The following is a 13,020-nucleotide window of genomic DNA, read 5'->3' as shown; positions in this document are numbered from 1 at the left end:
CTTTATAAATTTATACTAAAAAATCATTTGAGAAAATAGTAGATATAGGTATATAGAGGTGATACAGCCTAATAATAAAAAAAATAATTTGGAAAATCCAAAAGTGCACGCCTCATAATTTTTTTTTAATAAATATTTATTAATTATTATTTTTGTTTATTTAATAACAATTCAACCACATCGAATCAGACCCTGAAAAATGAAAGGGTTCTATTCCTGAGCATACTCAAGCGTAAGAGAAAAAAAAAGACTCGATTAGTAAAGTATTTCGGTCGCTATCGTGTTAACAAGAAAAAGGATCCGCACATACAGACACACGGACGTCCAAGACAGAACTTTTTTAAACTGTTTTTTAACTAGTTTAAATAACAAAAATGACATCAAAAATATCATGAACGTTAAAAATAGTGTTTTTTCTTAATATGTGTGTGTATGTATTATCTTACAAGTGCAATGTATGATACATAAAGACATTTTAAGTTTGAAAAATCAGATGTTTTGCGCGAAGTGACAGTAGTACCCACCTCAACGCTTCGCTTATGAGGCGTGCAATATACAAAAATAGTTTTACTTTTAGTTTGATGTATTTTTAAATAAAAACAATAGATACTACAGTAAACTACGGACAAATTATTGTTTCCTGGATTAAGACTAAAATTATTTTTTTATAAGAACTATACTAGTAACTCACTTCAGAATCTCTCGCAACCGAAGCGCGGAGATTTGTCAGTAGGTTATTAATGATTTCCAATACGGATGGACCTGTAATGAATTGATAATTTTATAAATAAGTGAAGTCCCATGTCCCCTAGTGGGGTAAGGGGCAGATGCATTATGCATACATCTGTTTCACTGATCGATTTTCTTTAGGGACAAGTAGGTGATCAGCCTTCTGTGTCCTACCAGACCGAAACATTTTTTTTCTACGTCTCCACCGGACTGATTCGAACACAGGACCAGGTTCAACGCTCACGCGTCAACCACTTGACACTTAAACTGATACTTGGACACTAAACCGACACTAAATCAACACTTTGACTAACCAACACTATCTCCCGCGGCTATAGCCACTATGTTACTCAGCACCGTGGCCCGGGCAGCCCGGACCCTCGTCTTGCCGACACCCCCAACACCCCCAACACCCCCCGAGCCTGCATCCAGGTGCTGCATCAGAGCTTCCACCACGCTGTATGAGTATTGCGCCTGGAAAGAAACAAATTTTTTTTTAAGATTTTCGAGAAGCTTTTTAAGCCTGTAATTGAGATTTTTAAAAATAAATTTATATAATGTACATACTGCTTGGTTTTAATTCATGTTATGAACTGTTTGTGAATCAAGTTAGATACAAGCTTTAGCTGTTTCGGAGATACAACGGTACAAATCGACACATTATGTACTTCATAAAAACTTCATAAAAACATTATTAAAAGCTATTTATCAAACATAACATTACATGTTATTTAAATCAAAATTGTGGTTTCTAAACAAAAAATAGTTTTATTTAATTAAATTATGTCTTTAGTGTAAGTGGTGAGTACTAAATAAATACGATTTTATTTATATTAATTTTGCAATCAATCTCACCTGAATAGAGAACATGATAATCTTGAATACGTGAACGGCGAAGTCGTTTGGCACCCACAGTTCGTGACGGTCGAAGTGCCTGAAACAATATTATAATCATCATCATCATCATCAATATCATCATCAATACATATAATAAAATCGTAGAAAAGTGATGTCTGTACAATGAAAATATTTAAAAAAAACTTAGTAGGTGTTATTATTAAATCGATCCTGAACCCAAAAATGTAGTTAAAAAAATTTTTGTCTGTTTGTCTGTTTGTCTGTATGTTCGTGCACGCTAATCTCAGAAACGGCTTATCCGATTTAGATGCGGTTTTCACTAATATATTGTGGTAAGCTTCACTTAACATTTAGTGTTTATTTCATGTCAATCGGTTCATAAATAAAAAAGTTATGACCATTTAAGTAATCACGGCGAACATTTGCTAAGGCATTCTATACATATACATGAATAACTTACATGAATAACTTACATGAATAACTTTATTACGTAAATTATACGCTAAAGTTATTCCTTGACATGTCCAGATGATCATATCGAAAGTACCGTGGGGTGGGGGGGGGGGTTTAGCTGAGGGGGTAGTAGGGGGATCAAAGGACCTTTATTTCGATTTTTGCTCATAAGTCTAAAACATGCACAAATAGCATTATGGTTACTTCTAGGTAAATTTTCTACATAAAATGTCTTTTAAATTATGTCGTAGGTATTATATTTTTAACCCCCAACGCAAAAAGAGGGGTGTTACGTCCGCTATGTGTGTTTGCGTGTCCGTCTGTGCAACCGTAGCTCGCTAACGGGTAAAACGAATTAGTTGCGTTTTTTTTTGTTACATTAGTTGTTCTTAGGTATAGTGTATCAAAATCGGTTCATCAATTTATTATATATAGGGGTAAAAGTGGGAATGGAAAAAATGAATGTTGTCAGTTATACCCAAGTGATATAGGTATCAAATGAAAATAGACGACCTGTCAGAAACAATTAGTCAAATTTTATCAAAATCGGTTCATCCATTTATTTTATATAGGGGTAAAAGTAGGAATAAATAAATGAATTTTATCAAATATACTCAAGTGACGTATATAATGAAAGACATGACGTGTAAAGTACAATAAGACATATTTTATCAAAATTGGTTCATCCATTTATTGGATATAGGTATAAAAGTGGGAATAAAAAAATGAATTTTGTCAAATTGGGTATATTTGACAGTGGCATATCAAATGAAAGGGCATGACATGACGTGAGAAGTATAATGAGGCATCTAGGTATTTAATCAAAATCGGTTCATCCATTTATTGGATTATAGCGATAAAAGTGGGAATGAATAATCGAATGTGGTCAAATAATATACTCAAGCGGCATATCAATTGACGTCTGAATTACAATTAGTCATGTTTTATCAAAATCGGTTCATCTGTTTATTACATATAGGGCACCTTAGGGGTGATATAGTGGGGATAAATAATCCAAATGGAGCACCAAACGAAAGGATATGACGTGTACATATAGGTACAATTAGACATGGTTTACATCAAAATCGGTTCTGCCATTTACTAGGGGTGAAAGGGAAAAGTTGAAAGTCTGTGAAAATAGAAGGATATGGGAGCGGGAGGATAGCCATACCCTGGAAATTTTGAACTCTTTTGTACCTAAGTTTTTTTAGCTCAGTTTAGTAATAAATTTTACTAACAGTGATTTTGTGTTATTATTTATTTTATTTCTTAACTGTAAAATAATCTGTAAGTACTTATAATTTAGTTGTTTATGGTAGTACGTGTTTCAAGACGTGTTTACTCAATAATTGTGTGTTAATTAGTAACTACTACGCAGTCACTATTCCACGCGGACGAAGTCGCGGGCACAGCTAGTACAGATTAAATTTGTATTTTTTATAGTACACTTGTGTTATTGTGTGTTAAAAATACACTTTTTTCACTTTTTATTGGTAAAAAAGATTACTTGACACATTTTTATCAGTTTTTTTGGCAATTTTTGCAAATTTTTAACACATTTTTATTATTTTTCGCCAATTTTTCCCATTTTTTTGCCCTCCCCACTCACGTAAATACGTTTTCTCTATATTTTTTGCCACTTACGTAAGCACAGGCCGTAACACAGATCGTATATGCCCAAAGGAAGCACGACCCACGAGTTCCCTGAGGCACGCTTCCGCAAGGCGAGGCGGTTCCGGGTCACAAGCACCCCTGCCTTCTTCACCTTCACTCTCCATGCATGATACAGTTTCGTATTTTTCTGCGCCCTGGGGATAATAATAATAATTTTAAACGACATATAAATCAAAAAAAGACGTGTGGCACTCGAGGACTGCCGCGGTAAAGCTAGTGCATGCTATGCCTTCAAGCCACACCTCCGAGCCCGTCGGAGTGGGGAGCGTGAGGTTTTTTCGTTACGGAATTTCTGGATTCGGTCACCGCGCTCAAAGACATGCAATAGATTAAAACTTACCCACCCAACAACCCCTCTCAACAAAAATTCTCAGAAATGAATGCGAGACTTTTGGAAAAGGTCGTCGGTATTCTTTTCTACTCCCCTTATAAGTTAATGCTACATATCTGTAAATTTAACATTTACATCCCTTAAAATAACCCAAAAAACACAATTTCCTAACTCGTTAACATACCTGCATGTTATAAAGCAGTGACGGCACAATCTTGTCCATATGTTGAGCTTCCCATATGTTCTCCACGAGATCGTCTGACACAGTTTTTCTTATCACCCCCTGGAATATGAAAAAATAAGTGTTTAACGGGTTTAAATGTGATTTATTATGAATAGAAGGTGTTTTAAAACCGTCACAAAATCATAGAGAATTTCGTAAAACATTAGAAATCACACTTGAAATTCAAAAATGGTTAGTATATGCCCAATATTTGAGTTTTTTCTCAGTTGACAGATATAAAATACGGATGCGAATCTCCATAATAATGTGAGATCCTATTGTATGATTCTGCTAATATTTATAAGAACAATATAAGATTTCATCATTTTCTTTCTAGTTACGTGATCTTGGAAAAAATGGCAATGTGTCAAGATGTGGTTTAAAAAAACTTTAAAATATGTTGAAAATATTTTATCCTACCTTGCCATTGTTTAGAATGATATAATAAATTATTTTTTGACAATCCTTTTTTAATTATTTAATGGCAAAAATGGTAAAAGATGGCATTATTCTACAGCAACATTAAAGTAAAAAAAAAAAAGACGGGTTGCACTGGGGGAGTGCCGGCAGAAGTGAAAACTTGATTATTAACGTTCAGCATGTTTGATATTTTGGAATGGTATCCGTCTTACGCATGGAATATAAGGGCTAAAAAAAAAAACATCCGTCTTACGCTTTTTCGATCAGGCCACGTGTCCTGACGCGAGTTTAAGAGCTAGCGCGCACGAGCAACTTTGTCTCCGCAAATATTTTGTCTCTCCCATCAATTTGTATGGGGAGTTGCGTCGCTACGTGCGCGCACTTTCATACTAGCCCATAGGTGGGAGAGACAAAATAGTTGCGGAGACAAAAAAGTTGCGGAGACAAAGTTGCTCGTGCGCGCTCGCTCTAAGATTTTATACCCAACGCCGCTAAAGAAGTTTTCACTTCAAAAAACGTAAAAACGTCATTTTAAAACGTAAAAAAAATTGTCACTAGACAAAGCTAAAATTTTCTATAAAAATAACTATCAATAAAAATGTTTCTTGTTAGCACAATATAAGAAGCCCAGCGAAGCAGCCAAGGCCTTAATGATATAATCTCATAAGCGCTCCGTCTAGCGGCTGGCTTAACGTTCAAATATTATGTTCGAACAATTTAACTATCACTCTATTGAAGTTTGGCATTTTATATTTAAATTAAAGTTGAAAAACATGAATGTATTAGGGTTTCTTAATAAATGTATTAATTCTGACTAGGAGACCTGTATCTGTAAATTAAAAAAAATGCTGAAAAAAATAGAATATTATTTACTTAAATGTCGTCAAAAGATACATATACAGGTTGATGTATTTCTATCCCCGCTATCACAACAAATAATATAAAATCGAAATTTAGCAAAGTTTGGCACAGTTATCTATTGGCTGGGTGGCCAACTTTTTTGCAATTGCTCGTTATAGGGGTTTTTTTTTGGACGGAACCCGTATATTATTTACCCGATTTTAGGAAATTATTTTATTTTACTTGATTTATGAATTGTGCTAAATAATGTAATTTTTAATATTTTTTTTTCCCTCAACTATGCTGTGTGCACTGTGCATACAATTAATTGGTTGGCATTTCACCGCAACATGTAATTAAATTTGTGTATAACGAGGCAAAATTGTCAGCTGTGGTGTGCACCTTATTAAATAAATAAAATAAATAAATATATTTGCTCACAAACACACTTGGCCGATATTTACCTGCAAGCCCCTAATGCCAGCCAGCCGAATGCTGTCCCTGGTCGGCTTGTCACTGTGATTGCTGTGACACATCGCTGAGAACTTGGACACGAAGAAATCGTACCGCCGGTGGTATGATGGCGTGTCCTCCTCTATGTTCGCGAAGCGGACGAACTGTGGAAATCACTACATAGTATAAAACAAAGTCGCTTTCTCTGTCCCTATGTCCCTATATGCTTAAATCTTTAAAACTACGCAACGGATTTTGATGCGGTTTTTTTAATAGATAGAGTGATTCAAGAGGAAGGTTTTAGTACATAATTTATTATGCTTTAGACAAAGCGGGCGAAGCCGCGGGCGGAAAGCTAGTTGTGTATATTTGGAAAAGTATTGGATATATTCGATAAAGGTGTTTATCGCGTCAGTAACGTAAAAGGCTTGATTTTTTTGTGATGCTAATAACCACCTAGTTCTGTTAATTTGGTCAATTATAGGTAAAATGTAATCAACTATATTTTGCTATCGAAATATTTAGACCCCATGATCCATCAGGCCCCGGAATCACAGACACAATAGAAAATCTATTGTGTCGCGGTCGGATCTGGCCGCTCGGTGGTTGAGAGGTTAAAACTTATAATCAAGTTTTGTTGTAGAATAATATGAAGAACACCTAAAATATATAGAAAATAGAAAAAAAATATCCTACGATTTCTACTTATCCTGGTACACATATCTATCTTTTCCAATAAAAATTATTACATTTTTCACATTTTCGTGACATTTATGTGCAAAATTGGCAGTTTTTCCGAGTATCGTATATAAAGGACAGTAGCATAAGTGGCTACTTACACTCTGAGTGGCGAGTATCTGCAGCTGAGGGTCGGTAGATTCCAGAAGTTTCTGCACCATTTTAAGGAAGCTCTCCACGAATAAGTTCAGAGTTTGCGAATGACAAGCTAGGAGCAATTGATCCATCGCCTCCATGGATATTATAACAAACCTGAAAGTTGGGAAAAAAAAACTCGATAAAACGATTTTGTCTGCAAAATAAAACGGGCACTTTACAACCGATAAGATATTACTGTTCAATATGCATTTTATGCTAGCTTCGAGAGATGAGATAAACCTTGTGAAGTTCGAAAATAAAGTAGGTACTCTACATTGATAAATAGAGACCTTTTTCGCAAAATTTTCCGCTCTAAAAACAGGTAAAGGGGAAGGAATAACATATACTTTATTACCACATACTTTCTATATCATTAAAACGATTAAAGCGACGAAATGCTCCAAGAAAGCATTCAGACAAAACATTACATACTATATTATTGCCTGATTTCCAAATCTACCTCAATTTATAAACTCACCCATGCCTCCGTCTATAGATATCCCTAGAAGCTTTTTGGAACAGATAATCCCCGATCCTGTCCAGTTTTTCCGGACTGGACAGCGAATAGAAGGTAAGCTTCTCCATATTGGACTTGACGAGGCCATCCTGCGGGGACGCGGGGTATATGTTGTCCACCAGCCGCTTGTATCTGGGTCGGAGAGCGGAACAACATCCGCAGCAACCTGGGTAAATAAGAAACAGGGTTTAAAAATGAAATAATTTAAAAGGTTAGGTTTAGAGACATTTATTTCCAAAGAATTTTTACAATTCACTTATTCTAAAGTTTCACAGTATTTTACAAAGTTGTACACCTTGACAAAAAAAATTAAAAAAATTGCGGGTGAGTGGAGATTATTTTGTACAATAATATCGTCTTATGACGGTATGGCTGTGTTCGTGAGGAATGTTTACACGGATATAAAGCAACTAAATGTGACATCGATTGCATGAACTAAAATAAATATTAATAGTAAGTTTATTTAAAAATTAGAGTAAATAGTAATTTAGTGTTGACTTAGCTATTTAAAGTAATTTAATTAATACAATCTTGTTTTTTTTTTTTTTTATAATATGTATAAGTATAATAATTCATAATATGATGTAATGATTTTTAATCTTTATTTTAAAATAATCATAAAATATATACTTTTTATGTTATATTTAACACTTTATATTAGTTATATTAATTTATTTTTTGAAGTAATTTTACTTTTGATTCTTTTTAAACTAGGTAAGTAAGTATGTGATCGTTGTTATTGCACGCCTCATAAGCGAAGCGTTGAGGTGGGTACTACTGTCACTTCGCGCAAAACATCTGATTTTTCAAACTTAAAATGTCTTTATGTATCATACATTGCACTTGTAAGATAATACATACACACACATATTAAGAAAAAACACTATTTTTAACATTCATGATATTTTTGATGTCATTTTTGTTATTTAAACTAGTTAAAAAACAGTTTAAAAAAGTTCTGTCTTGGACGTCCGTGTGTCTGTATGTGCGGATCCTTTTTCTTGTTAACACGATAGCGACCGAAATACTTTACTAATCGAGTCTTTTTTTTTCTCTTACGCTTGAGTATGCTCAGGAATAGAACCCTTTCATTTTTCAGGGTCTGATTCGATGTGGTTTAATTGTTATTAAATAAACAAAAATAATAATTAATAAATAATTATTAAAAAAAATTATGAGGCGTGCACTTTTGGATTTTCCAAATTATTTTTATTTATATTGCTGATTTTATTTTATTCAATTATATTTTTAAGTTGTAATTTGTATACACGATAGTTATTTCAGGGCATATTTTCATTTTGTAGTATATGAAGTTTTAATTTCTTTTTGAATAATCCTAATGATTTTACTTGTTTTATATCTGTAGGTAGGCTATTATATATTTTAACTCCGTCGTGAAGTAAATTTTTTGAGCCATAGTAGGTACGGGCTGGATGGATATTTAGGTGGTCAATACATATATTTTGTCGTAGATTAGAATTTCGCTTCCTCTTAGTTAAAGTGATATCTGTATGAATTTCCTTATTAAACAATTTTCGTATCAGAATACAAGTATTATAGACGTAAATTTGCGAAATATCCATTATTTTAGTGTCTTTATATATTTTCTTTGTTGGAGTGAGATAATTATAGCAAAAAAGGGTTTTTATTAGTCTATTTTGGGCTCTTTGTACTTTGTTCATGTTAGTTTTAGCGGATGTTCCCCATATCGGTATTAGATAATCTAAGTGGGATTTAATTAAGGAGTTATAAATTGTATATCGAACAGTATTTGGAAGACATTTTGCAAATCCTCTTAATGCACCAGACAATGAAACTATTTTTTTCCTGACTTTTTCAATATGCGGTTTCCAGGTCATATGACTATCCAATACTAGACCCAGATATTTTTCTTCATTAATCTGTTTAATTTGTTGATTATTTATAAAAAGAGGGGCATGTGTTGGAACTTTTTTAGATTTAGGTGAGAATATAATATAATTAGTTTTTTCAACGTTAATTGTCAGTAGATTATTTTGTAGCCAAGTGTTAAGGAGGGTCATATCGTGTTGAGCTTCCGATATCAAAGAGTGTATTGACTGTCCATAGTAGAATAGGCTGGTATCATCAGCATATAGACTTATGTCACCTTTGAAGGGAAGCTCATGTACGTTGTTTATATATACTAAGAACAAAAGTGGACCTAGAATAGAGCCTTGTGGTACTCCATAACATATCGGCAAGGGATCACTTTGACATGATCCAATTTTGACAATTTGACAACGGTTTGCGAGGTAGGATTTAATTAATTCATGTGCTGTTCCCTTGATACCAATGCATTGAAGTTTTGTTAGCAACAAGTCATGGCTCACGGTATCAAACGCTTTTTTTAGGTCCACAAAAATGCCGACCGCGATATTTCTATTGTCTAAATTACTAATAAGTTTTGTTATAAGATCTGACGTGGCTGAGAGAGTATTGGATTTGGGACGGAAGCCGTATTGTTTCTGATAAAGAAAGTTGATTGAGTCAAGGAAAAGGAAAACATTTGAAAAAGGTTAACATTTGATCTTCAAAAATGGCTAACGCACACACGATTAGGCGTCAAAGTGAGATGGCATGATTCGACTATCGTGTTTAAAAGCCATTTTTTGGAGTGCCACTCCCGAAGCGCTAAAAACCTAACTACATATTTTTACTTATATTGGGATTTAGCTAGTTTTACTTGGCGTGTATACTTGACTGTTAGGTAATGTATATGTACGCCAAGTTTGAGCTAAATCAATATAGAGTGTACGAGATGCCAAAACTTATGCCTCCCATGTAAAAATTTACGTAATTTATAAGAAGAATGCGAGGATGAGGAATACGGGATATGGCTTATAACAAAAAAATAAATAAAAATGCGTAACCTATGAGTGTGTTCGGTTTCATTGAAAACGATTGAAGCGCTTTCGTATTCGTTCGCAAACTCTTCGGACCTTGGTTTATTCAAAATCGAATTAAGATTATTTAAGATTTAAAGGTAATATGAAACATACATTCTTATACACTCATGGTGCGCAAGAGGTTTTTAACATTATTATACAAGACTATTAATTTGTTATTTTTAAGCACTTTTTTATTGTTGAAAAATTTTTACTTATTTTAACTTTTTTTTTTGTTGAAAAAGTCCTATAACTAACTATATGAAATTTATAAACATATATTGTAAATTTTTCCAATTAAGAAGCCCAGTAAAAAACAAGTTTCATAATCATGACATAACGGATAACCCTAGATGTTATCTTATAGGCGTTTATAGAAGCAACTAGATTTCCGCCCGCGGCTTCGCCCGCGTTTGCAAAGGAAAACCCGCATAGTTCCCGTTCCCGTGGGATTTCCGGGATAAAAACTATCCTATGTGTTAATCCAAGTTACCCTCTATATGTGTGCTAAATTTCATTGTAATCGGTTCAGTAGTTTTTACGTGAAAGAGTAACAAACATCCATACATCCTTACAAACTTTCGCCTTTATAATATATATTAGATAAACTATTCAGTAATTTGTTTCATAACTTAAAAAAGGTATATTTTCTTATTTCCTAAGTGGGCTTAATACATTACCCTACAACAGGAAGGGCCTTCATTTATTGCAACTCTGCCAAATCATTACAGATTAAATTTATCAATACCACAACATACTTGAGTTGCAGTTAACGATCTATTTTTTTAATTTTTTTTACATTCAAAAACAAACTAACAAAATACTAACAAAAATCCGTCCCACTTTTGTAACTTCGTAAACATCGTCTAAAAATATTTTTTAAAGATAAAAATCACTTACATGTCAAGTACATTGTCTTACTCATTAAGAATAACATTCTGTAAGACATATTCCTCCTTGGCAACATTTTTAATAACCAAAAAAATCACCATATCATATATAAAATCAACTGATTAAACACACTATATCCACTTATATTAATAGCACTTGGCATATTTATATGTATAATATTATTTATTGTAGACACTCATTAAAACCCAATTTTCTACACATTTCATTATAAATACACAGTAATCAATAAAAATCACATATTTTGTTTAAAAAAATTACTTTAAACTTCATAGCCTTGTATTAATTATTATTCTTATATCATCACCAATTTGATCACTATAAAAAACATAATTTTTTACACTATTATGGTGATACTTATATCACACGTATGCCCGTTAGTATGTCAGCGAGTACTGTCGTAAAAGATAACACGCTTCTGATAAAGTTTGTAGTTAAGTGCGTGTGTGATTTAGAAATATATGGTTCCGTATATTCTTCCTGATAACTGATAATGATAGGTTCTGTGTGAATATGATGTTTAGAGTTAAACAACAGAAATACGCTTAAACAAATGTTATCCTGCTTGTTAGGTGTATGTGTAACTACACATAAAATAGCTATAGGTATTATAATATAATAGGTTATCTTATGTATAGTTATTACAATCGATATCGATAAAACTAATGATCGATAAATATTTCATATACTTAATATTTTGCAGTGACCGAAGAGAAATTGTGAAGCTACCTAAAGTGTAATCAGTGAACACGTAGGGACTAGGGAGTTTCTTGATGAGTTTATAAAAAGTTTATAATATCGCCTTCAGTGCTGAATCTACCATATTATTACGAAAGGAATTTACACTTCAATTTGTTTATTTTTCAAGTAATTAATATTGTTTATTTGAAACTAACGATACTATGTTACGTCTGGAGGAAATTATTTTCTCATTAGTATAATCATTAATCATGTACGGTTCATGTATTATCATGTATGCTTCACATTTAGTCTCGTATCAAATGTTGCCCTGTGACTTTATATATCTGTAACTATAAATTAGATTTCGCATCCAACTTGCTTATCAGAATTTAAATTAATAGCCTATCGTTGAGCCTAGCCACTCAATCAAACCAATAATATTATACGGTCATTCTAAAGAATCACGTCAAATATTTTAGGTAACAAGCCTAAAATAAAGTCTGCTAAGTAAAATTAGCTGAAGCGTAAGTTTTTTTTTTTTGTTTTTGAAATGATCAATATTCAGATATGTAGTAGGTACATATTTATATGTTACATATAAAATGTGCATAAAAGGCTGATGACCTATTAAATTGAGAATTAAATCGATCAGTGATTCAAAACTGAAATATATGTTTGAACTTTGAATCTGCCTTACTAATTATATTTTATATTTTTATATAAAAAAAATAAAAAATCGAACTGAACCCCAAAATTATGGCACACTTATCATTTTTGTGCAAGGAAATCAATTGAGATCAACGACCATGAAATCGGTAAGAATTTTCTAGGAAGTGTCAATATAGATGGTTTAGCAAAGCCATGGATCATATGAAAGAGTACATAGTAACTCAATGTATGAAAGGGATAAAAAATAAGCACTATGGTAAACACCCATCGGTTAGAATTTATATGCTAAATAAAATAAAAAAAATGTAATCTTATATATAAAATTCTCGTGTCACAATGTTAGTCTGCATACTCCTCCGAAACGGGTGGACCGATTCTCATGAAATTTTCTGTGCATATCGGGTAAGTCTGAGAATCGGCCAACATCTATTTTTCATATGTACCACGGGCGAAGCCGGGGCGGACCGCTAGTAGTTTATAG

General features: G+C 33.0%; 1 protein-coding gene across 1 annotated transcript in view; it reads right to left on the bottom strand.

Moving 5' to 3' along the window:
* The window catches only part of stmA (Protein EFR3 homolog stmA), a 30,795-nt gene that overhangs the window by 15,024 nt on the left and 2,751 nt on the right, over positions 1-13,020 (bottom strand). The window contains exons 2-9 of the mRNA XM_090116098.1: positions 7,336-7,540; positions 6,821-6,971; positions 5,993-6,145; positions 4,230-4,328; positions 3,685-3,848; positions 1,585-1,663; positions 1,044-1,203; positions 692-762 (exon numbers count right to left, since the gene is read on the bottom strand). Coding sequence (XP_089972224.1) covers positions 692-762; positions 1,044-1,203; positions 1,585-1,663; positions 3,685-3,848; positions 4,230-4,328; positions 5,993-6,145; positions 6,821-6,971; positions 7,336-7,540 — 1,082 coding nt within the window. The remainder of the gene's footprint in view (positions 1-691; positions 763-1,043; positions 1,204-1,584; positions 1,664-3,684; positions 3,849-4,229; positions 4,329-5,992; positions 6,146-6,820; positions 6,972-7,335; positions 7,541-13,020) is intronic.

This window comes from Colias eurytheme, chromosome 25 (genome assembly GCF_061535395.1).
Source record: "Colias eurytheme isolate Ceu_HAF_F1 chromosome 25, ilColEury1 Martin Lab GWU primary, whole genome shotgun sequence".
NCBI lineage: Eukaryota > Metazoa > Arthropoda > Insecta > Lepidoptera > Pieridae > Colias > Colias eurytheme.
The sequence above is the reverse complement of the archived record's forward strand: the minus strand, read 5'-3'. Positions and strand labels throughout refer to the sequence as shown.